Raw genomic sequence first — 26,542 nt, forward strand, 5'->3', positions numbered from 1 at the left:
TTTGGGATCCTTTAAAAATGCTTTGCCTGTATTCCTTCTGACTAGTGTTTTTGGATTATTAGGATATGCTGCCACAAGTGGGATTCCTGGGTCAAAAGGCAGATCCATTTTTAATTTGGGGGGAGACAATACATGCACCCACCCCTGTGTTGATAGCAGTGTCATTTACAATAGCCAAGGTCTGGAGACAGCTGAAGTGCCCAACCAGTAGGTGAGTAGATTAAAAAGCTGCAGTACATTTACATAATGGAATACTACATAGCAGTAAAAAAGAAGGAACAGCTCTTACCTTTTGTGACAGCATAGATGGACCTGGAGAATATTATGCTAAGTGAAATAAGCCAGTCACAGAAAGACAAATACCATGTGATCTCACTCATATGTGAAATTGAATGAACAAAAAAAGTGATGAACAAAAAATAAAACCAGAGGAATGGATGCATAGAAAAAACTAATGGATCCCAGCAGGGAGGGGGAATGGGAAGGACTGGAAGAGATCTGCCAAAGATCGTGTGTGTGTGTGTGTGTGTATCTCCCATGGACAGACAACAGTGTGGTAAAGGCTGCCAGAGTGGGGAACTTGGTAGAAGGGAGGAAAGGTAGGGTGGGGAAATGGAGAACATCTGCAATAGTGTCAACAATAAAAAGTAAAAAAGCCAGGTTTATGAAAAAGAAAATGCTTTGCCTGATTCTGAGCCAGATTTATGTCTCACATGCCTTAAATCCCTCCATCTCCACCACCACCAGCTTCCCTTTGCCTGGATAACAGAGCATCTCTCCCTCTCTCTGCTTTCTCAGGAACTCTCCCGTAGCATCCATCTCCCACAAAGCAGCCAGCGTGATCTTGGCAAACCCAAATCCAAATGACTTCTTCATGTTCCTAGGTTAAATTCAAACTGTCTTGTGAAGCACTGCACACTCTGGCCCCTGCTCACCTTTCAACTTCTTCTCATGCCAATTTCACGGTTAATACACCCCAGCTACTCTGCTCTTCTTTCTGTCCCCCAAACACAGGCCATGCCAAGCAAGTTCCCAAATTAGGGCCTTTGCACCTGGAACCTCATCCCAGGCTCTTACCTCTCTGGCTTCTTCTTCACATCTTAGCTCACAGCTCTCCTCCTCAGAGAGACCTTACCTTAACCTCTAGTGTGTGTCCCCACCCCACAACGCTTTCTTCCACTACTTTGTTATCTTCAGAACACTCGTCACTATCTGAATGTTGCTCCCGTTTAACTTTTTGCCTTTCTTTTAAAAACACTGTAGCAGATTGTAAAGGCCATTGATATCTCTTCTGTTCACAGCGGGCTCTTCAGTGCCTGGCACACAGTGGCACATTGTTGAATGAACACATGCCCATGTAGTGGCTCAACTTGTTGTCGGAGAATACCCCAACCTTAAACTCCATACAAGTCCATACGTTCTAAGTTACAACTCAGTTGAAACCCCAGGGAGACTTGGATCTACTTTTCAATGTAGTTTCTTTTTTTCTGTTTCAGTCCTCCTTAATAAATAGTGACATTATCTTTGTGAAGTTGCATGCCCCGTGGGAAGTGCTTGGAAGATATGCAGAACAAATGAATGTAAGAATGCCCTTCAGGTAGGTGTACCTGTATTTTCCTCACTCTGTCTGCTGCTTCAGTATAAACCTACTGTGCTCCTCTCTCAGGACAGATACACCTGAAATACACACTGGAATGCTATTAGAGAAGGAAACCCATCAGATGTTTAGGAAGGGCAGTAGGTCTTCATGGCCAATAATGATTTCATGGCTTTTGAGAAAATTTCTGGCTAATCCATTCCTTAGCAGTTGAATATATCAAGTGTCTGTGAAAAGAATCTTCTGAGTGGCATTTTCATCTCCAAAGTGCCATGTCTGGAAGGCTTTGTATGGCTGCTTTGATGCATCAGGCTCTGGGCATCAGGGTGCCTGGCGAAGTTCATGGTCCTTCCTGATAGGTCCCTTCCAGAAAAAAAAAATTAAAATCTGCTTCCATAGAAACAAGCTCAAGAAATTTCATGAAAATGTTCTCTACTTTTTAAAATAACCAAATTTTTTTATAATTTTAGAAAGTCAGTTTGTAAATACTGTGCAACCACAAGCATTGTTATTTATTTCAAGAGAAAATACTTTGTGCGAGTGGCTTAATTACTTAAAGGGATTAATTTACCTTCATCCCACAGTGCATATTCTTCTTTTCCCTGTAGGATAAGGAGAAGTGGTTTTCATTTTCTAGATAGAAATAAAATAAAGCACTTGAAAGTGTAAATGCCCAGATGTGGGGGAAGTCCATAATGGAACCTTCTAAAGGAGGCAGAGGGTTTCAGGACCGAGCCCAGTTCCAGAGGGACTAAGTCATTACAAACTTCTGCTGTGCAGTTTGCCACTGAGATCAACTCCGCCAACAGGAACTAGGCAAACTGGTGCCAGCTCTCATATGTAGTGGTGCCAGTTCTCTTAATTTAGCTGTGGAAAGTAATAGAGACAAAGAACCCACTATATTCATAGAGACAGAGAGGAACTAGGGACACTTTCAGGGAAGGGCAATTTCCATTCATAGTCCTGTAATATATCTCCCTGGTGTATGTTCTTTGTTGGCCATTAGATTCTAATGTTAAGTCAAAAATAGAGGCTTGGATTTCTAGCATTTATTTGCCTTGAGGCAGAATTCTCAAAGGACTTAAGATAAACATAGCTCTAATCTTTGGATTTATTTTTGTATGTAAAATGTTGCAAAGGAAATCCAAGAACCCAAGGATTTATTATATATGAAATCCCTACAAGAGAGAAGGATTATCAATGTAGTTTCCATGGAAAATTACTACACTGTAATTAGAATTAATTAAAGCCCATTGCTTATCAATGCTATAACTATCTAATATGGATTGATACTATATCACAGATAAGTATGACTACAAAATATGCTTAGAGAGTGTCATATATCAGACCAACGTCTACTAGCCAATGAAGCCAAAAGTCCACCTTTCAGTACAAGCAAGGCAGTGAAACTTAGTGAAATTGATACTCCCTCCCCAACAGAAACCACAAAACCTTCTGGAAGAACACCTGTCAGGAGCTTAGAACCCAAGCAGATTGTGGGAACTTGAGCATTGTTAGCCTAGAGCAAGTTCCCTTAGTTCCCGGCAGGATTTCCTGTCTGGGGCACCCAGCCACGTCCTAGGCACTTCCGCGTGCTCCTTTCCTCGCAGAAGAGCGTTGCCTGTTAGCAGCATTAATCCTTTCCTGATGTAGCAGTAAGAGAATGGGATCCAAGCAGTAAAATGAAAACCATAAATAATGAATGATAATCTTTTTAAATGTAGGAATTCCTGGAGCACAACAATTTTAGGAGAAAACACTATTAATGTGTGGACACGAACAGGCCTCATTAATATTGATGTGATTTGACCTGAGCATGGCTTTATTTGATTCAACTAAATGCAGTTAAAATTTATGCTATCATCTTGTCCAACATTTCAGACAAATACCTCTAGCTGGAGGAAATATGAATTTCCCATAGAGGAACTACCCTGCCGTATCATTTCAACAAAGTGTGCAAACATCAGTTTGCCTGAATGTGAATGGCCTAAATAATCTTCTCTGTATCTATTGTTTTCTGCAGACTACACTTCTGTGTGGTTTGCAGGCCCACGCTCAATCCACTGAGCTACACCAGCCAGGGCTGCAGACTACACTTCTGAAGCCCAGGTTTAGAGTCCTACAGTATTTAAAAGGAACTCGAGGAATAGGTTTCTTGTGGAAAATTGCCAATGAAACCTGTTTCTTAAATGCTCACATGTCCATGAATGTAGGGTTTTTCTTGAATAGACTACTTTAGAGCATTTTTAGGTTTACAGAAAACTGAGTAGATAGAACAGAGTATTTCCATACATCCACCCCCTCTTACTCCATGCAGTTTTCTTATTATCTTGAAGTAGCATGGTATATTTCTTACAAATGATGGACCAGTATTAATACATCATTATTAACTAAAGTCCATAAATGACCTTAGGGTTCACTTTTCCTGTGTACAGTCTTATGGGTTTTGGTAAATGTGTATATCCTGTGTCTAGCATTAAGGTATTTCATAGAGTAGTTTCACTGCCCTAAAAATCCCGGGCTCCACCTGTTCATCCCTCCCCCCCCACCCCACCCCGCAGCCCAAATCCCTGGCAACCGATCTTTTTATCGTCTCTACAGTTTTGCCTGTGAATGACATGGACATGTTTTTAAGTTTTCACAGACATGAGAAATAGTTTGGGGGGTATAAACTTTCCATTTTTCAAAAATGAGCTGGCTCAGTAACAGCCCAGAATACATATGAACCCCCTCTGTTTCATGACTACTCCATTAGCTAAAGCCCAAAATATGGAGAGAGAGACAGCATTTTAATAAAGCAGCCAATATATGTGCTCTTTGTTCCAACTGTACCCAGAATTTTCATTGGTAATATTTAAACAATGCAGATACATAAAAGTATGGCATATTCTTATTAAGTTCAATTCAATAAAAATATTTTCCTGGATCCCTTGGTTTACATTGTTAATTCACCTATAACCAGGGCTGCTGGTTAGGCGGCATGGTTATTTCCAGCTGGGTGTTGATGCTGACTAGTTAGTGTTCTTCCTGTTCTGCTTGTAAAATATCTATATTTTCCTATTATCCCTGGTTATATCAAATGAGAGAAGGATTCTGTAAATTTAAAGTGCTATATAAATATTAATTAGTATAATACTGGTCCATTAAGTTATATACATCAACAGCAGACTGGCAGCCCATCTCTGCATTCCTGAGAAAAAGGTAATCTCAGCTGAATTCACACCAATACCAGTTTCTCCAAATCACTGCCCTGTACAGGCTTTGTAGACCAGTGACAGCTATAAAAAATGATGGAAATAAGGAGAGAGGAAAATGGAAAATGTTTCCTAAGATTTCATGACTCAAAAGCGCATACCCTATGTTCCCACTACATTCCTCACTGTTAATCTCTTTTTAGTTTTTTCTTCTTCACCTCTTACAGGCTTCTATCTTCAATCTCCTTTCCTTCCTTGCTAGTTCAAACTGTAACTGACGATGGGTTTTCTTCTCGACTGGCTTCATTTTTGCTGTTCTTCCAGGAGAAAAATCTATTACCTGCCCCGCCGGTACAAGTTCATGAGCAGGTTAGTAGCATGCTCTGTCCTGGTAGTGCTTGTCTGGTCTGTTGCCTTGTGTGCTCCAACAATGACAAAGAGAGGGACCTTTGTCACCTGGGAAAGCTGGCTGCTCTGCACCTGGGAAAGCTCGGCTGAAAACAAAAAAGCAAAGATGAAAATGTCCATCCGTCTCAGAGTGTTTCCTCCGAGTTATCCACACTTGGGAGGACGCAGTTCATCTGTAGGGGTGTTTGGTTTTGTTTGTTTAAGGCCATTCTGTTAGATAAATCACCAGACATCCCAGCTGTACAGAGCATCTTTGGCCTGAGGGTTATTTTTTCCCCCACAGAAATTTCTCTGTCCTCTATATCTTGAAATGTTGACGTGCAAACAGTCAGCCTCTCAGAAAGCTGGTGGCTGCCAGGTGCCCCCATGGATTGGAACCTCTTATGTTGTCAATGTATTGATAATAAAGTATGTAGGTGTATTACCTTACTACCTGCCCCCTGCCTCCCTCCCCCAAAAAACATAACTCACTGGATGAAGATTGCCCTTACTATACAGTGTGTCTTTCCAATGCATGTTTTTATTGTTTGTTGAGAAGCCAGGAAGGAAAGGGAAGCATTCATGATGTTCTTTTAGACCCTTTTATTTTCTTTGAATTAAAAAAATTTTGATGGCAGTTTACATTCAGTATTATTTTGTATTAGTTTCAGGTGTACAGCATAGCGCTTAGACAATCATGTACTTTACAAAGTGTTTCCTCTCGTCCTTCGAGTGTGTTATGATCATTAGCCGTGTAATTTTAAAACTTAATTGGTCTTATGTCACCCTTCACCCTGAGCTGAGCTAATGCTTAAACTTGGCAACCACTACGTCTACCTGAAAGTCCTATACTTAATTCAGTTCTGTGGGATTTAGGATTCAAGGTCACCCTATTTGTGCTCTGCAGGGTGACAAGTAAGATGATTGATAATTTCAGTGGGACCACTCAAGTGCACATACATCTTGTACCACAGAGCGTGGAACGAGAACAGGTATCCAAGGAAATGAAATGTGGTTTCCCAAGATTTCCCTGTGTAGCAGGCTTGTAAGCAGGTCTTTCTGTAGGCAGTAGTTGTCACATTTGGATTCACCAGAATATTGATTAGTCCCTGTGACATATCATAGATATTCTGTAAAAGCCTGGTGCGATGTGTAAGCCTGTGTCAGTAGTTCTCAAACTTCAGGCAGCCTTGGAATCACCCGGGGGGCCTGGGCCTCATTTCCAGAGTGGATGGCTCAGTAGTTCCATTGTGAGGCTGGAGAATTTTCATTTCTAACAGGTTCCCAACTGAGGCTCATGCTGCTGGTTCTGAAACTCACTTTGCAAACTACTGGTCGGTATGATAGGCCCATCTCCACCTTCTCATTAAATTAAGCATTTGTCTGACTCTGGATGGAGTGAATTAAAGCCCAAATTAAGTAAAACCTGAAAGAAGCACAACAGAGAGAAGATTATCCCAACTTTCATGGCACCATGGAAGTATATGATCTGTACATATTATTGGATTTCAGCCTGTGAAATGCAATGCATCCCAGAAGCTTAATGGAATGGGGAGTAGGGAGAATGCTTACTCCTACTCAAATTTTCCAAGCAGCCTTTATTAAATATTAAACATAGAGCCTGTCTTTAAAAAGGCACTAAAAGACTTTGGGCAAGTTTCTTTACATCTTTGAGTCTCAATTTCCCATATTTGTAAAAAATGAGGGTACTAATTCCCACTGTGGAGGGTTGATATGAGGTCAGTGCCTAGGATGTAGTAGATCTTCAATAAATAGTATCAACGATTATTTTATGTAGTATTTATAACGATAATATGAGGTCTTGTTGGATCTCCCATTTCCTTTCTGCCTCTGAACTTGTTACCCATCTCCTCTCTACTCTCCATTCTGTTATCCCATGGTGATGAGTCCACCAACGGTTCTGATTTTGTCATTTTTCTCCACTTAATCTTCCCTCTCCAGGCCTTGTCCGCTTCCCACACAGTAACCTAATTTAAAACCCAGGGTCATTCTGGGTGATGTTCCCCCTCCTGTAGCCCATCTCTCAGGTCCTACAGATGCTGCCCTAGGAATATCTTTGAATCCATACACTGTTCTGAATTCCCACCGCCATTGCCTTAGCTAAGCTCTCATTGCCTTGTGCCCATTTTACATCAGTTTATCTTCCTCCTCTGTTCTCGCCCCCTCCCATACTTTCCTCTGGTCATCTCCCTAAGCAGAAAATCTGATCATGTCACTTGTTGGCTTCACCATAGTGGGAAAATTAAGTTAAACATCTTTGGCTTTAAATACAGCCTTTATAAACTGTCTTCACCTATCTCTTCCCTCCCATAGCTCTTTGTGCCATCCACATTGAACCACTTATGGCTTCCAAACACCTTATATTTACTTGGGTTTATGTGCCTTTGCATTTAGTGGTCCTTTTGGGAGGTTCTTTCCCATCTTGTTTACCAAGGTGATGCCCACTCTGTCTTCAGAACTCAGTGCACATGGTTGGGCATTTTGACCAGGATAAATGATGCCTTTTCTCAGTTCTCCCATTGGCACCCTATGCCCCCACCAGCCTGTGCTACAATCTATGTAGATGCCCTCCTTTCCACCTGGATGATGTATAAAGGCAAGGATTGCTCATCTAACTCTATACCCTAGCACATAGTAAGTGGAATGAGTGAATGAATGAATCTCCATGCACATCTGTGAGGATTGGAGTGGGGGAAAAGTAGAACTCAAAGAAAAGCATAGACCAGGTCTGCCTGAAGTGTCAGACAGATTTAGGATTGAAGCATTTGCTAACACTCTGGGCAATGAGGGCCTGAAAGAAAAAATTGATAAAAGGAGACATGTTCTCTGAAGGTTGGATAGGACATCAAGTCCTGAAGGCCTGCAAAACTGATGGCAAAACAGTTGAAGCTACAGATAACATTAGAACATACAACTTGGGGGCCAAAGGCGTAGATGTAATGACTTCAGCCAGGGGAGTGGATAGAATTTCCCAGGGCAGGATGCAGAGAGGGAGGAGAGAGGGCCAGTGACCATTCCTTGGAAACTCTACATTAAGGAGACAGGAAGAAAGGGGAAGAGCACGAAAAGGAACAATGTAAGAAGCAGGAGGAGAACTAAGGGAGGGCAGAGTCAGGAATGAGGGGCTGCAAGAACTGCTGCTCTCCAGCTACTGATGAAGGGTAAGAGCTGAGAATCCATTTTTGGTTACCCCGGTAACCACCATGCGAGCAGTCTCCATGGGGTGGTGGTTGTCAAATTTTAGCATGCATCAGGATCACCTGCAGGGCTTTTTCATACTCAGGTCACTGGGCCTATTTCCAAGGTCTCTGAGGTGAGGCTCAATAATGTGCTTCTCCATCAAGATTCCAAATGATGCTCATGTTGCTGGTCTAGGACCACATTTTTAGATTGATGGCCACCAAGTGGAGGGTAATGGAAACCCAACTACAGCTGGTGGAGAACAGATGAGGTTTGGGTGGATTAGAAGCATTGAGGGTTACCACTATCTTGATGAGTTTTATGGCAGAGGAAAAGAGAAAGAGGGGATGGGATTTAGAACAGGAGCCGAGAGAAAAGAAGCAGAGGGGTGTGTCCAATTGTATATTCTCCGTGTGTGTAGAGGGGGAGTTTTGAGTGAATAAGAGCTTGGAAAATCCCTGTTTCTAGAACTGGAAGAATAACTTCCTAAACACTGACCTCTGGCCTGGAAAAGTCGATGCTACTTTGAGTGCACAAATGACAACCACAGACGAAGTTAGGCATTAGATGGCTCTAGAAGATTCTGGGGGTTGGGGAGGGACCCTCTAACTACAGTGGTGTGACACTTTGATTCAGAATGGCCTCTTAGGATACATTTTATTGCTTACCATGTAGAATTAAATTTTGGATATCCCTGTGGTGGTATAACTTGGTGAAACCCAGTATCTGGTGTAAATTTTAAAATGAAGTTTGTCGAAACATTTTGTGTGCACTTGAACTCTTGCTTCAGCCCTGATCAGGCTGATTTAAATGATGAAGAGTGTCTGTCTGATACTATAAACTGAAAGGCACATGTACCATTTGCTGTTCTGGTTGTACACCAGCAATACAATATCGATTTCCAATATTCTCAAATTCTCATGGCATACCAAGTATGGATACTTAATTTAGCTTTTGGTTTCATCCGTATAAATGGTATCTCATTTCATTCATTCACAAAAGGACCCCTGAAATAAACCTACCTCCTTTAAGGGTAAGACAAATGATATCATTAGAAAGTTTCTGAGCAGGCAGAGAAATAAAGTTATCTTTTCACAAATATCTTTATTTTAAAACGTCATCTGACTCCCATAAAGCATACTTATGTAGTTCAGACATATATTTTTGGAGTAAATGCTCTTTTTACTTTTCATCCATATACTTGGTCTATTAAGAGCTGCTCTGACTAATCTTGGGACAGACTTAACAGGCAGCCTAAGTTACCTCTCCAGTGAACAGAGGGAATTTATCACCTTTCTTCTGCCTTGCAGTTTTTGCCTTCACCAAATAGTGCAAATGTAGTCTGTAAAAGAGTGAGGTACGAAGTAACCTGATTGTTGTGGGTGGCTTGTAGCTGATGCCTCATTACTACTCATTCCTTTCCCTCCGCTCCCCGCCACCTCCCCCCACACGCTGCCTAAGGTTATTCTGTGCAACTGTTGGCAGAATGAATGCTGGACTCTGCTGCCTGATACATTCAGCACAGTTGTAATCTTGTCAGATGAGTATACAGGCAAAATGACACTATGCCTTGTATATTTCCATCCCAGTTTTTAAAAATTAACATATGTTAATGTTCCAAAGCCTACATACCCTTCTATAAGGTATTTAGGTTGTGTCCCAATTAGTAGCCTTGTGACCTAAAAAAGAATCATATTAACTTCCAAAGATCCCTAACTTCTGTCCAAAGAGAGGCTGTAAGTACAGGGGCATTGGCTCTAAGAAGGGGAAAAAGAAATCCAAGCCTGCGGGTGTCTGTTACCAGTCCAGGAAGGCTTCAGTAACTGCAGTGTAGGGCTGTGTATGAAGTCTTCATTAAAGGGAAGAAAGAAGGAAGGAAGAGAGAAAGAAAAAAGAACTCACTTGTATGTTCCCTGTGGGGCTATCATCCCCCAAAATGTAATCTAACTGTTCGAAACGTGATGCTATTATTATCATCGTATTCTGGTCTGGGGAAAAGCGGTGTCCCTGAAGTAGCCTGTTTCATTTCATTCAGCCTAATTAAGTTGTCATTAGAACAAACTCCCCCCTGGGTGGTTAGTGGCTCAAGGGAAGGGCCTTTGTCTTCTCCTTTAGGGTACACCTGCAGCAACCAGGTTGGGGCTGTGCACGCAGCAGGTGACTTATAAAGGCCTACTGATAGGTTAGCATGGGGGTAGTGAAGTCCTTTGCATGTGGCCTTTTCTGTCATCATCACCACTCCTAAGGTTAGGATTTCTCCCCTTTATAGCTGAGGGAACCGAGGGCCGGAGAGGCTCCGGCAGAACCCTCCCAAGGCAGGTTTCCAGGGCACACCCTGGGGAGGCCCAGCACAGCTGGGGGGCAAGTCCTTGCCCATTTGCTTATCGTATGCTACCAGCTATTTCCAGCTAGCCGGAACCTCACCTGCCATGAACCAGTGTCTGAACTTACCACAATTTACTATAAAAGTTCTCACCTTTTAGTTCAGATATTAACTTGACAAGTTAAGGCCAGGAGCGCCCAAGTAGATGGTCCATCTTTTCTCTATTGATTTGCCTGTGTAGACTGTAAGAGGGCTTTTGCTTAGTAAGTGGCAGAAATGGAACAAAGTGACTATGAGTGAACCACATCAGTGCTAAAGCATTAAGCCAATGTTTTTTCTTTTCCCTATTAGTGGAGACTTTCTTAAGTAAACCCCACTCCTACACTGAAGAGGCAAATTGGGATGCTTCCTGGTTGGTTGGTTTCTCAATTTGTACCTAAGTGAATTTCAGGACTGCCTATTCAGGGGAGTTTAGTAGGTATGAGATGGAAGCACAGACCTCAATATGTACAATTGAGGACCCTAGTGCTAGAATTTCCATTGAGAACTGTCTGCGTAAAAGTTCAGTCATCATTTTCTTCATTCTAGATACTGCCACCTAACTCAGCGTTTCCTACATTCTGGGTGCTGTGCAAACACTTGATGTGCATTATCTCGTGCCGTCCTCACCACTGCCTTATACAATGAGTATGTTAGCTCGAGAGGTTTAGTTAGCTGCCCAGCATGGCACTCACCACCAGCCAGCTCTACAATTGGATGTGAACCTGCTTCTGGCTGATGCCCAAGTCTTTCATTCTAGGTGAAAGGTTATCCATTATGCATTGTGAAAAGGAAGGCTATTATTAACTCAAATTTGTTCAGAATGATTTAGCAAAAAAAAACCAACCAGAATTTATTTATAAAAAATTGTGTATTCTTACACGTTTAAACTTCAGTCACCTTGAAAGTACTCTCCACTTCATGCAATACATCTATCAAGAAGGAGGACATACAGAAGGCTCACAGACATATGAGAAGATGCTCAGCATCACTAGCCATCAGAGAGATGCAAATTAAAGTGAGATATCACCTCACACCTGTCAGAGTGGCCATCATAAACAAAACAACAAACAATAAGTGCTGGTGAGGATGTAGAGTAAAGGGAATCCTAGTGCACTGTTGGTGGGAGTGCAGACTGGTGCAGCCACTGTGGAAAACAGTATGGAATTTCCTCAGAAAACTAAAAGTGTAACTTCCTTTTGACCCCATAATACCACTGTTGGGATTATACCCCAAGAATCCTAAATCACCAATTCAAAAGAACTTGTGCACTCCTACATTCATAGCAGGGCTATTTCCAGTAGCTAAGTGCTGGACACAGCCTGAGTGTCCATTAGTTAATGAGTGGATCCACTGCTCAAAACAGTTTTGGACTCATTGATTTTGATGCCTTTTAGTACTTCTGCTATTTTTTGTTTCACCTCTTCCACACTGGCAAAACATTTCCCCTTCAAGACTTTTTTCATCTGGGACAGAAAAAAAAAAAGTTGCTCATGGTGAGATCTGATGAACAGGGAGGGTAAGGCCCTGGAGAGTTATGCTGTCTTTGGTCAAAAACTGCTGAACACTCAGTGTGGGCAGGTGTGCTCATAAATCACCCATCATGAAATGGGCAGACTCGTTGAAAGAGTCTTGAAAAAAACTCACTGAAGACTAAGCAGCCTCTCACAACAATGCCATCTGGTACATTGATGCAGATGGGTTCCTAGAACACTCACCTAGGGGGGGAAGCCTGTACTACAAGGGGCCCGCCCTCCAGAAGATAACTCCAGTTTTTTTTTGGGGGGGGGGTCCCTGCAAGTCACAACCAATATGTAGTATCTAAAAAGCAGTTCAAGAAGATACTAAGGCTCAGTGACAATGAAAGGCTTGTCCCTGGCCGCACTGACATACAATGGCAGAATGGGAAACCTAATTTGAGTACCACACTTTCCAGCCCGGTGGCTTTTGTACTTCATGTTTCTTCTTTGCATGGTAGGAGGGGACCCTCAGTGATATCTGAGTGGTACAGTTTGGGGACGGGAGTATGTTTGCAGGAGAACAGCCAATTGTCCTCCAGCCACAGAATGACAGACCTCTATCCCAGAGCCACCTCACTGGCAGGTGGGGACAGCATGTGGAACATCAGCCCCAGCATGGGGAGACAGGCTGTGGCCAGGTCTCCAGGGGCAGGTCACATCAAGATTGTCGTAGGAGGTGTGTTGGTTTCCTGTTGCTGTCGCAGCATATTCCTGCAAACATAGCTGCATAAAACAACACAGGTTCCTCATCTCAGTTTTGCAAGTCAGAATTCCAGGGAATGGGCGCATAACTGCTTTCTCTGCTCAGAGTCTTCCAAGGCTGAGATCAAGGTGTTGGTCAGAGTTTATGTCCAGACTCAACTCAGGTCACTGGCACAGTTCATTTCCATGCGTTTGTAGGGCTGTGTCTTTATGGGTTGTGGGCAAGGGTCATTCTCAGCTCCAGCCGCCTGCCCTCCTGGCCCTCTTCATCTTCAAAGCCAACAGTGGCTGGTTGAGTTCCTTTCCCGCTTTGAATCTCTCTGACCACCCCTTTTGCCTCATCTCTCCCGTCTCTAGGTGGAGAAAGTTCGTTGCTTTTAAAGGGCTCGTGGGATTAAACTGGGTCCACCTGAGCAATCCACGCGCTCTCCCTAGTTTCGGGTCTACGACCTCACCCCCATCGGCAAAGACTGCTCTGCCAAGTCACGTAACACTGTCCCAGGTCCTGAGGGTTGGAACGCGCACAGCTTTGGGGGTCCATTCTGCCAACCGGAAAGGAGCACGGACTGCCGACCACGTTTGATTACTGGTTTCTGTCATTGTGAGGAGGACACAGTGTGGACCAGCGTGCGTGGTGGCATGTGGACGATCCGTGCCTGGTCCCCCTGCTTCTGCTCAGGCCGCCCCAGGGAAGGCCAGACCACAACTCCAAGCCCCAGTTAGTGTCTTGGGGGCTTTAATCTTCAGATATCTTTTGAATATCTTTCTTTCACGGTAGTGTTTAAAAAAGCCCAGTTCCTTGGTTTGCCGTCACTTTCCCGTTAGCCTCCTCCGTCCCCAAGAAGTTTTCAATCACACTGCTATCTCCCCAGTAGCTTCTCCAGAGCATTCCTGGCACACTGTCTTTTTAAACCTCCCAACAGCCCTGGAAGGTCACGGTGGTTGTAATGGTGATAATGATAACTCCCATTTAAAAACGTTTGGCAAATGAGGCTCCAAAAGGTGAGTGATTTGTGGAAGGTCACACAGCAGATAAGCCACAGAGCTGGGATGTAGACATCCCCATGGCAAATCCCAGCTTCTTTCCACGTCAAACAGCTCCCCCCCCTTCCTCTTCACTTCGTCCTGCTCCTCCTCATTTTTCAATTAGTCAGTCATTTTCATTTCCTTGTTCTACTCTCTCTTCACCATCCCCACGCTTCATTTAAGTTGCGGTGCTACAAGCCGGTTGCCGGAAGCTGCCATTTCATTTCCATAGAGTGTTTATGCCTGATTTTTCACAGCTTTATTTGTTGGTATCCATGCTGAGTCCTGTGTCCAGCTGCGTTTAATTCACAGCCACTGCACGCAGAGCCCAGATTCCGTGTGAATATGGGTTTTGCACAGTGCAATCCAATTGGTGCTGTGGACTGGAGATGTGTGGGAGGTAAAAAATCTATTATGAAAACCCTCTGAGCTGATGTCCTCTTTTTTTTGAATTGAGGTAAAATTTTGTATGTAACATATTAGTTTCAGGCAAATGACATTATAATTTGACATTTGCCTACACTACAAAGGGATCAGCACCGTAAGTCTAGTTACCGTCCGTCACCACACAGTGTCCTCTTTCTTGAATGAGTTTTAAGGCAATTAGATAAAATAAAGCTGAAGGCCATGGGGAAAGCCACCAGCTTAGACTAGGAAAGTCTGATTTATGATTCCATTTAAGGACTAAATCATTGAACTTGGGCAAGTGATGGATACTGATGAAGCACAATTAACTTTGAATTGAAAAGAAAAAAAGACAGCAGTGTGAGAAAAGACAGCAAGCTGCTTGCTCAAATTCTTATTTTTGAAAAGAAAAAAAAGATAGGAATACTAGCCAGTGCTGATTGTACACAACTCAGAGTTCTAGAGACTTTGTATATGTGTCAGTTAATCATCACAACCACGTGAGTTTATCATTATCATGCCCATTTTACAGATAAGGAAATTGATGCACAGAAAAGTTAGATAACTTGCCCAAGGTCGCCCTGCTGATATTTACAGAGCCAGGATTTGCATCTGGGCAGTGCAGCTGCCGGTCCTCAGTCACTGTCATACTGCTTCTCGGAAACTCGTCCTTCACTAGGTTTTAAGCATCTTTTAAGAGCTAGTGGTGGGGAGTGGGGACCAGGAGGATGGAGGAGGCGGGAGCTTTTTTTCATTGTGAGGGCTTGATGCCTTCCCAATCTACTCTTCTCTTCTGACTACATGCCCCCAGGGCAGACTCTTTACTTCTGCGTGCGTATGTGGTGGGGCCTGGACCTCTTTTGGGAGGAGGGGCCTAGAGCAGCTGAGAGGTTCTGTCCAGTGTGAACAAGCAGGGTTCTGAAAAACTACAGCCACCACCAAGTGAGTGGCAGTTGGGTGAGGCTGAAACAACGCTGAGAGCAAAAGAGGTGGTAAAAAAAAAAAAAAAGAGTTAGCTATTGTTTTTCATTTTGGAGTTGATTGTTAATATAAAATAATTTTTTTCAGCTGGGTGTTTCACTGAAAAGGGTAAATTGCCATGTAAATCTTTTTAAAAGTTCGAAAAAAGCAAACCATGCCCGCATTCCATGTGCTTTCAGTGAACAGACTTAGAAGGCATTTCGATATTTTCTTCTTCAGAGGGATCTGTCCCTTCTGCAACTTTGACATGACAAGTTCTATTATCAGCTACCTTGATGGGGTGATTCCTAAAACCAGGAGTCCAAAGTCTGCATTCTGAACCTGGCTTTATTCATTGGTTGGGTGTTAGGGGCTAAATAATCATCCCTCTCCACCGTGGATCTCTTCTGCCATATGTAAAATGAATATGGTACCTGTTCAGTCTGCCTCACAGAGATGCTATCTGATACATGTTCATGGAGGAAAAAAACCTATGCTGTGGTATAGATACCAGAGTAGCACAGTCATTTTCAAGTCTGCTGTGGTTTTGCCCCTGCCGGTGGGAGCTGTGAGTGATTGAGAATCTTGTCACCTGGAAGTCAGATGTTTTCATCAGCAGAAGTCAGAGGGGTTGGGAGGTAGCCAGTGGGACACTGGCTTGGAAATCACATTTAAGGCACTTCCGTGCTCCTCATCTCGACATTATGTGTGCTCTGGCCAGAATACATGCATGTCAAGGTGCCCCGGCAGCATGAGAACTGTGTGGTCAATGTAAAAGGAGAGGCGTGAAAACGAAGGAGTCTGCTGTCTGCTTGGGAGGGTGTGGGGAGGGTGTGAGAGGCAGGAAGCAAACCATGACACCGGGCTGTCTGCACAGTCCACCCACCGGGATGGGCTGTCAGCCCCCCTGCCCAGAGTTACTATGGCCCCAGCTCTTCCCTAATCAAGGGAAGATGAAATTTTCCAAGCATGGAATGAGTTTCTAGAACCTGCAGAATAAAAGAAGTTAAAGTCTCTGCTGCTGTTCTTGAGGGACTGTCACCTCCCTTTGCAGAGCCCCCCAGTCTTGTTGTGACTCCTTGGTCCTTCACTGGGATCACGTGTGGCAGCAGTCTCGTAGACATCGAGGCCCCCCGGGTGAAATCGGAAAGCCACAAGAGTTTTGGCTCCCTCCTTCCCATCTGTCAACTGGGGTGCGGGTTTCAGAGGTGCAGAGAGACTGCCCGCAGTGTGTGGTGTTGTCGTTATGGCCCTGGGAAGACTTCCCACCAGTGTTACCGTGTAACGTTGACATTCTGTATCCTTTGGTTTTGCCTTTCATGTACCACAGGATCGATAAACAAATAAGCAGGTTTCGGAGATGGTTACCCAAGAAGCCAATGAGGCTGGACAAGGAGACACTGCCAGACCTGGAGGAGAATGACTGCTACACTGCCCCTTTCAGCCAGCAAAGGATCCATCAGTGAGTGTTTCCGCAGAAAGCCCTGGTCTTACCAAGGACGAGCCATTGTGGGCGAGCCTTCTCCTGCATGCCTCGGGCTCCCTGGCATGTGCAAGGAATGACGGCATAGGGCCTTTCTCCCCGGAGGGTCTCGTCAATGTTCATATCCCGTTTATATTAGTCAGGGTAAGGAAACTGCTCTAACCAACAATCCCTACATCTCAGTGGCTTCGCACAATAGAACACACATTCACATGCATATTAAAGGGTGGCCTTCTGCAGGGTAATGCAGAAACCCAGATTCCTGCCTTGTGGCTCTGCCCATCCCCTGTTCTCTGAGCCCCCTGCAGGCTCGTTGGCACCCGCCAGTGGACTGAGAAGCTAGTATGCACCTTTTCCTGTTGAAAAAGGGGTTGTTGGTTTGTTTGTTTTAAATCTTAGTTCACATCTCAGTTCCCTTTTCTTCAGCAACTAAGCTGCCCCAGGAAAAGCCACATGACCTGGCATCTGGCTTCCTGGCTCATCTATCAGACAAATCTCTGAACAATAAATAATCACGTTTGACATACAGGGGTGGGGGAGAAGTTGGCTAAGAAATTGAGCTTTTGAGGACTTACAAAAGTCATAGAGAATTGACTCTGAAGCTTCTGAGATGACATGAGATCATGGCCAGATGGCAGGGTTGGTGGTAGGAGAGAAAAGCCTGCCAACAATGATAAACAACTAGGCAAAAACGGCCTTTCCAGAGTGAAGGGTAACCCAGGCCAGCCCAGACTCTCTCTCAGCCAAGCTTCAGAAATTCCTGGCTCTCCCTGCGCCAGTCAGAGAGACGGCCTCAGTAAAAATGACTTACCTAAGGGAAGGAAAAAGGTGAAATGGATTAAAAAATAAAAGAAATTGCTGACTTTGAGAAACAAATAAACCAGATGGCAGTTGTTAAGTTGCAGAGAGCGCAAGGTGGGGGCATGTTTTAGCAACAGAAAATGAATTAAAGTCTCTGGACTTCTAGAAAGGAAAGGAGAGAAGAACAATTAAAACACGCGTTTGTGCATCCAAATAAATAATGCATAATGCAAAGGAAGCAATTCAGTGGGCCTCTGAAGTAACCAAACCCTAGATCCCACAGGTCAGAGTGAGGCCCACCCACCCACCCACATTGTGTGAATACCTCAAGGGGTCATTGAAAAAGACAGGAAACTCACAGCTCAGCCTCAGAGTCCTAGTTAAATTGTCCTTGGGACATAAGAACTGAGAGGGACTTCCTGTTAACTGGGAGATCAGGACCTACAGGTGTTCTCTTAAGAGAAAAAGACAGATGAAAACTATGCTCCTGCTCTTACTTGAAACCCTCACCAGGCCTATGTTGTTCAGCTTGGAGTTTCTTACACAAGTAATTGTTTGGTTTAAAATTCTTCTGGAATAGAGTCTGACTCTATTCACATTTACCCTCTGCTTCTCCTCGACCTGAGAGCGTACCTAGCACAGCGCTTGCTTGCTGGCTGGCTGGCTGGATGGATGGACAGATGTACAAATAGGCAGATGGAGGGAGGGAGGGAAGGAGAGAGGGAGGGAGACAGAGAAAGAGGAAGGGAGGGATGAGTGAATTATATGGTGCATACTCTGGGATTTGTTTTACTGCAAAGACATACTATAGGTAAATGGAAAAAGAATGGGATGGATGGATGGATGGATGAAAAGATGGATGGAGAAATTAATGAAGTATATGGTGTGTGCACTGGGGTGTTGCTTTGCTTAAAAGGAATAAAGATAAATGGAAGAGAAATTGGATGGATGGATAGATGGATGTAGAATCAATGAAGTCTATGGTATGTGCCTGGGTTTTTGTTTTACTTCACAGATATATAGGTAAACGGACGAAGAAGTTTTCCTACTGCTCATCTTCACGCTGGTTCCATTTTTCTGATGTTCTTGCTTCAAAAAAAAAAGTCTCTTAGCATGTTTCCAAAAGCGAGAAGCTAGGTACCCATCAGGATCTCTAGGTATTAGTTAGAACCAGGAATCACATCTTGATACATGTTTTAAAGTGTATAGTGAATGTAGATGATAGCCTGTCGAATAGAGGTATTCAGCCATCTCTCTCACATACATGAGAAGCCTTTTCTGACGCATCTGGGTATTCATTCACTGAGTAATTGATTCACTCAACAGTCACTAGTTTGGTGTCTACTTCTTGTTAGGCAGTGCCTGGGCACAGAGAATATGCAGGTATGTTGTGCACAATGTTGACCCCAGCATAGTAAAGATGGAAGACCATTTAAGATAATTATAAACTGTATAATGGTGTGACTTGAAAGACAGAGTACTCCATGCTCCTGATTTGTTGGGAGCTTGCTAAGAGATGAGGGTTGGTCAGAAGACAACGCTGGAGATGGGTCTTGAAAGACCACACTTGTCCAGGTGGGTAAGAGGGAGAACAAATCTCAAGAAGAGAGAATCGGGTAAGAACAAAGGTCTGAGACAGAATGGAGTGTTTGAAGAACTACAGGTAGTTTCTGTGGATGGGAATAGGGGGTGAGAACACCTGGTGTGACTGCTTTAAAAAACAGAGTGATCAGTGGAAGACGAGCTTCCAGGGCAGGCAGACTGAGGGAAAAGCAGAGGGACAGCCAGAACGAAGGGAACCTGAGAGCCAGACCTTACTGGGACCCAGAGGACAGTTTTATCATGCACTTGGGAGACGACAAGTTCAACAAGGTCTGGAATGCGGTGCGCAATGGGGATTCCATTCTCTTTGAAAATTGTCCTGCTGCCCGATCACATCCCTTTAACCAACATGTATATGTAGGACTTGGAGAATGCTGGCTCTCACATTGGAAGCAAGTGTTTGGTGCGGTCGGAAACAGGTTTTCCTGAGCTTGCTGTGGGAGCAATGTTAGTGTGCTTACAGTAATCAGAAGTAGGTGGTTAGTGAGCTTTGGGCATTATAACATGATCTGCTGGTTTTCCAAATGCAATTCAAAATCCCATGTGATGTCTTGGTTTTGCAGTGTTTGATACTGTGTTTGTCTAGGAATAGAAGAGAATAATAGGTGTCTGTGTACATAAATGCAGTAGAAAAAGACACAAAGCGAATCAGAAGTTTAGTAAAGAGTGATCAAAGTGGGAAAAGGTCTTAAAATCACTTTGCTCTCCGAATAAAAACCTAGCCTCCTAGGTGAGCTCACTCACTCCTGCCTGCACCCCGCCCCACCCCCCACTCATATGCTTTGGCTCCACTGAGTTGCTTTGATCTCCTTAACTCAGGTGTCCACTTGCCTCCTGTCTGCACATGCCCTTCCTGTGTCTGGAAGTCCCTGTCGCTTAGGCTCCCTTCCTTCAGGTTTCATCTGACATATTTCCTTCAGGTTTCATCTGACATATTTCCTTCAGAAATTCTTCTGAGATTTCCAACCTCCACCCCCAATTCTGACTGATGTGCGCTATGTCTTGGTGATATATGCTTTCCTGTTACAGCTCTTCATTAATAATACCATCAAGTTCAGTTGCTTTCTCCTGGACTGTAAGTTCCTTGAAAGACTGTTGTCTGTATCATCTTTGAATCCTATTGTTGGTGCTTAATAATAATTTGTTAAGTGAGAACATAAATGAAGAGATAAAAATGAAAATAGAGGAACCATGTGTAAAGAATAAAGGTGATGTAATGTTAGCTCACTGCACACTCATCTCAAACCAAACCAAAAACATCTTCCCCCCAAACATGGCCCACGTTCATTTTCCCCTATCCAGTGAACAGCACTAAGAATTGTCCAGTTGCTGAAATGAAGCCTGGAAGATACTCTAGGTACATTCCTCACTTTCGCTTCCCACATCTTATGTATCCCCAAGGGCTGATGGTTTTCATCCTAAGTTTCTCTTGAATTCAGCAGCTTCCGTCTGTCTTTACCACCATCACCTCACTCACAAAATCCAGAGATAATGTCATAGGTCCCCTTGGTTCTGTCCTTGCCCACCTCCCATCCATTCTCGCACGTGCAGGCAGAGGGACGTTTTCAAAATGTACATCCAGTCCTGTCACTTCGCCCTGTTTAGAAACCTTAGAATAAATCTCAGAATCACTGAGTTGACCAACAAGCCCTTGGATGGCTGAGAGGTCATCTCAGCAATTCCTCTCTACGAACCCCTTTTCAGCTTTGTCGGCCCTCACTGCCTTCCACCTCTCACTCCCTGTGACCCAACAGCCACAGCCTCTCCCTTGGTTCTTCGAGTGCTCCCTGCATCCCAGTGTTTGCACATGCTGGTTTTTTCCCCCTAGAATTCTTGTCTCGTTCTCCCCATTCACCTAGTTTGCTTTCATTTATCCTTCAAAATTATGCTCCAAAAACTCTTCCAAAGGAAGCCTTCCTCCCATCTTCCCAAAGAAAAGGTCTCCTTGCTGAATCCTCTTGTAGCTGCATGTTTCTTGCATAACATTTTAATTATTTGGGTATTATATGATTAATGCCTAACTCTCCAGCTAAATAAACTTCAGACTCCACGGAGGCATAGGCCATGTCTGTTTTTGCTCACAACCGTATTTCCAGTACCTAACGTAATGCCTGTCACACAATAGATGCTCAGCGCTTGTCTACTGAATGGATGAAGTAAGGATGAAAGTAAAAAAAAAACAAGCAGGAAATAATATAATCATACATCTTTATACTTTGAACTACACTGTATAAAAAACTTAAATTTGAGAATTGATTGAAAAACAAATAGCATTCCGTTTGAACATATATCTGTGTTTCAGAAGCAATAAATGCAAACCTGCAGATACACCTCTCTCTAAGTCAGTATAGGATGTTAGTGGTCATTTTACCGTATCACCAAAGGTGGGCCTACCGATGGGAAAACTCTAGCTAGATGCCAGACATTGTTTTAAGTACTTTTATCCTCACAATAGCTTTATGAGAGAGGAGCTGTTATCGCCATTCTACAGACGAGGAAGGTGAAGCACAAAGAGGCTGAGGAACTGTCGTGGGTCACGCAACCAGGATGGCGAAGCTGCCTGAGCAACCCCAGACATCAGTGTTTCCACACTATGGAAGTTTATTGTGGTTCACATCAGTGTCCCCTGTGGGTCACTATGAGGAAAGAGGTGCAATGTCCATGTTCCACGCAGTCTTTCAAGGTACTAGACCACTCCTGTCTAGCAACTAGGTCCCTTGCATCTGGTTGACAGACAAATGGGGAGAGACATGAGTGACTGTGGGCCAGGCTTAGAAGTGGTGTACTGCATTTTCACCCACATTTCATGGTCTGGACCTCAGCCATGTAGTTGCTCCTAACTTGAGAGGTGCTAGGATAACTAGTTTACCTGTGTGCTCAGGAGGAAAAGGGAGACAGCATTGCTGAACGACAAGGCAGTCTATCTCGGTGATGGAGCAGGAATTCAAATCCAGACAGGGAGCCTTACGATGCTGTACATACTCTTAAGCCTTATGCCTGCCACAGGATTTTTTAACTTCCGTACTATTGACGTTTTGGGCTGAGTAACTTCGTTGTGGGAGCCGTTCCATGCATTGCGGGATGGTTGGTAGCATCCCTGGTCTCTCTCCATTAGATGCTAGTAGCAGTTTCTTCCTGACTTAGTTGTGAAAATCACAGTCCTCCAGACATTGCCCAGTGTTTCCTGGTGGGAGTGGTGGGGTGGGAACAAAATGGCACCCTATCCCCCCTTGATAATCCCGCTCTGTGGTCTTTTATCACGTGATTCTCTTCAGGCATGATCACCCACTGTCAGAAATAAATGGAACTCTAGCAAAATCTGATGGCTATGACAGACAAGTCCATTGAAAAATTAGTTTGTTCCTCTTCACCTGCTTGTCTGTGTTGGCCTGTAGCACTCATGCCCTTCATTCTTAAAATGGCATTAGCGGTAGCACCCATGAGACAATTACTTTCTAAGGTCAGTACTCATGATACACATTTTCTGCAGGCAGACAGAGAAAAGGAAGTGTGGGGAAGTGTCATGTCACTTTTTACAATAGATATGCACAGTATTCTTTGAATAAATAGGTGAATTCTGAATTGCCTTTCAGGAAATTATTTGTGTGAGTTACAGACAGAAAAACATTGCTTTCTCTATTTTTTGTTTCTGTCATTGCCATCATGGTATCTTTATGAAAATCCATAGAAGGTGGTATATGATTAAACACTGACCTCTTCCTAATAGATGAATCTGAAATCTGTGTTTGTTGCGGATTCACATACTTAAGTACCTGTGTTCACATGTTCCACGCCCGTTGTCATTCTGGGTGCTTTGGCATCAACAGTGAGTTACACACCGGTGGCGCTCAGGCAGGGCGTATTTCGGCGATGTCTGGAAATGCTTCTGGTTGTCACAGCTTGGACCGAAGCGTGCTGCTGGTGCCTAGAGGGTGGAGGACAAGGGTGCTGCTAACCGCCCTCCAGTGCCCAGGTAGCCCCCATCCCACGGCGAAGAATTATCCAGCTCTGAGCATCAGTTGTGCTGAGGGAAACATTTTTTAAAAACTCAGCAGTAAATTGTGTTACAAGGTGATGAATATGATGAAGAAAGAGCAAAGAGGAGTTAGGGGAGGGCAATAGAGAATGCTGGCAGTGGGGGGAGGGTGCAGCTTGCGTGCTTTAAAAACGCGGTTTATAGTCTTCAAGTTTATAGTCTTCAGGTAGGAGGTGTGATTGGAGAAACACCTGAAGGAGGTAAGAGAGAGGGAGCTCCAGGTCGGGGGGAACAGCCAGAGCAAGGCTCTCATCTGTGAGCACCTCAGGGTGCAGTTTGGAGAAAAGCAAGACTCTTGTGGCCGGAGCAGAAAAGACGAGGAGACAGCCTGGGCAGTAGCATGCGTTAGGGAGGTGCGGGGAGAGGCCAGTTATCTGCGGTCTCATTGGCTCTGTCGGGACTGTGGCTTTTACAAGGAGCAATATGGTTCTAACTGAACGTGTTTTTCACTTTTAAAAATACTAAATGTATCGGGGTGACATTAGTTATTAAGATTATATAGGTTTCAAGTGTATAATTCTGTGGTAGATCATCTGTATATCTCATTGCGTGCTCACCACCCGAAGTCAAATCTTCTTCCGGTTCTATGTATTGACCCCCTTTCCCCATTTTACTATCCCCCCACCCCCTTCCCTCTGTAACCACCATACTGTTGTCTGTGTCCATGAGTTTGGGTTTGTTTTTCTTGTTTGTTCATGTGTTGCTGACAGGGATGGATCTTGGGAATGTCATGCTAAGCGAAAAAAGTCAGAAAAAGTTAAGAACCCTATGGTTTCACTCATATGCAAGGTATATATAACATGAACTGAACTTTTGAAACGATTTTGACTGCTCTGTTAAGAACAGATTCCTAGAAGGAAGGAACAGTTAGGAGGCAATTGCAGTCATCCAAGTGAGAGATGATATAATTATACGTACAGTTTGGTTTCTAGCTTTTCAAAGTCTATCTGACTCACACACAACTCTTTGCAAAGCTTGGTTGCACACAAAATGTTCCCTGTGCATCCATGAAATGGGCATTATAAAGAGACTCCTTAAAATGAAATTTGCTCACATGGCTCTCTCCCCCTACTAGACTGAGCCAGAGGACAGGCATCAGTGATTGTAAGATCTAATGGGGTGTGGCAGGGTCGGCATCGTGCCACTGCCGGGGACAGAGCCTGGGCTCCTGAGTCAGGTTCTCTTCTGTCCCGAAGGCAGAACACTCGGATGAAAATTTGAAAAATGGTTTCAGCTAGTCCGCCAGTTGTCGTCTCCGTGTTTGACTTGCGTCAGTCCCTAAACTGGTGATTTATTTTTGGTCTCGGTTCTGCTGATAGACTGTTTTCCCTATCTGGAGTGTTATGGCTGTTAAATTCTGGGATCAACCCCTAGATGCTCGGCCCCTAGGTGCTTAACTCATGCATCACACATTTTAATTCATGTGTCACACGCATCTATAGAATGGGCAGAGGAAAAAGACCACTTGACCAGAAATGGGCTTACATGCCCCTTTTCTCCCTTCTAGGACGTGAACTAGGGAATAATGTTTGAAAGTCTAGGGAATAGCAAAACAACACAGCTCATAGTGCCCAAGAAAGCGCTACCCCTGGAAATCTTGGTGCTGGGCCAACAAAGGCCGGTAAGGATGGGAGAAAGCTGCTGAAGGACAAGCAAGTAGGAGATTCTCTGTGACCTTTCTCTGATTGCCTCATCATTTGACCTTCCTCTCAACCAAATAAGCTGGCAGACCACGGTAGTGAGGTGTAGAATAGTGACCGGTCAAACGGTGGTCCTCAGGTAGTGGTAGCAACAATCACAGTAATAAAAGCAATAGTGACCACCATTTATAAATAACTCCTGTATTCCAGAGTGACGCCATAGATGCTTGCTCAAGGTCACTCTGGTCAATGGCAGATGAGCGAACAGGAGAGAGGTGTGTTTTCCCCACAACGCTGCCACCTCATGGATGTGCCACCCGACAAGAACCAAAGCGCAGTTTTTCTGCCACGTCATGCTTGTGCAAGCCTGTGGGTGTAAAGATACTTCGTTGCCTTTGGAGTTCATTGCTAAAGCTTTTCAGGTGGGTTAGAGGCAAAGAAACACAAAGCTAAAATAGAAAATGCATGTTCTAAACTGAGGAAAATACTATTTGGAGGAGTCATTCAAGTTCAGGGAAAGATGGACTCAGACCGGGAGGCCTCCACGTAACTGTCAGGGTGGTACCTGAGCTGGCTGATCGTCAGGAAGGAAGAAAATCCCTAGTGAAGCAGAGCTTTCCTGCCGTGTTGCCAGCATTTGCAAGAAGCGACGTTCCTGCGTGGTGAAGGGGGCTCTGAGGGAAGTCGAGGACAGTACACTCAGCAACCTTATTAAGGCAAATGCTTTGTCGGGCTTTTCTGGGAGCTGTTTCCGGTAGGACCCTCAGCATGGGTCTGAAGAATTAATTAATTGCTTGTGGTCGTATAATTCTTTGGGAGTTTAGGCATGTCTTCAGCAAAATACTGCAGCATACCCTAACTAATCTAACTGTAAGTATTTGTTGTTTGAACGACACTTTACAAAAATTAAAGTTGAGAACTGATTAAAAAGCTAATAGCCTCACATTCCATTTTGAATATATATTTGTGCCTGAAGCCACAAAGCGAACCTGCGAGTACGCATTCTTGTGCAGTCACCGTGCAGTGCTGTTTGGTCGTGATGTGTGGCAGCAACAGAGCTGGGCCCACAGGCCGCTTACCAGCCGTATCGTGGGGCACCTGGAGATGTGACCCTACCGGGGCTCCTGCATCCTCCGGGTTCAGGTCCCGGGGTGGTCAGCGTTAGGGTCATTTCACTGAAGCATTTGAGTTCCAGGAGGCTCCTCTCAAAATTCAATTTTGGAGAAGATAGAATAATACTGGATTGGCCAAAAAAGTTCATTTGGTTTTTCCTGTAGTTGTCTTCAATTTCATCCAAAACAATTTCGTTCCATTGTACTGTGATGTGACAGCTGTCAGGTCAGCGTGCATTTAAGAAAACATCGAAATTGGTGATTTTTGTGTGTAGCCATTTGAATATTGAAGATGGAAGAAAATATGCAACATTTTTGACATTATATTTTATTCAAGAAAGGTAAAAATGCAACTGAAATGCAAAACAGGATTTGTGCAGTATATGGAGAAAGTGCTGTGACCGATCAAACGTGTAAGAAGTAGAATGCAGAGTTTCATGGTGGAGATTTTGATGCTCCGTGGTCAGGCAGACCAGTCGAGGTTGATAGCAATCAAATCGAGAAATAATTGAAA

At 44.0% G+C, this 26,542-nt stretch overlaps 1 protein-coding gene across 5 annotated transcripts in view; it reads left to right on the plus strand.

Annotated features, from left to right (window-relative positions):
- The window catches only part of ANO4 (anoctamin 4), a 347,220-nt gene that overhangs the window by 220,839 nt on the left and 99,839 nt on the right, over positions 1-26,542 (plus strand). For 4 of the 5 annotated variants that reach the window (XM_037068229.1, XM_037068233.1, XM_037068232.1 and 1 more), the window contains 3 exons: positions 1,497-1,597; positions 5,116-5,160; positions 16,685-16,816. In XM_037068229.1, coding sequence (XP_036924124.1) covers positions 1,497-1,597; positions 5,116-5,160; positions 16,685-16,816 — 278 coding nt within the window. The remainder of the gene's footprint in view (positions 1-1,496; positions 1,598-5,115; positions 5,161-16,684; positions 16,817-26,542) is intronic. The other variant, XM_037068231.1, reaches the window with a different exon arrangement.

This window comes from Sturnira hondurensis, unplaced genomic scaffold (genome assembly GCF_014824575.4).
Source record: "Sturnira hondurensis isolate 20B ecotype Veracruz unplaced genomic scaffold, ASM1482457v3 Scaffold0017436, whole genome shotgun sequence".
Lineage (NCBI taxonomy): Eukaryota > Metazoa > Chordata > Mammalia > Chiroptera > Phyllostomidae > Sturnira > Sturnira hondurensis.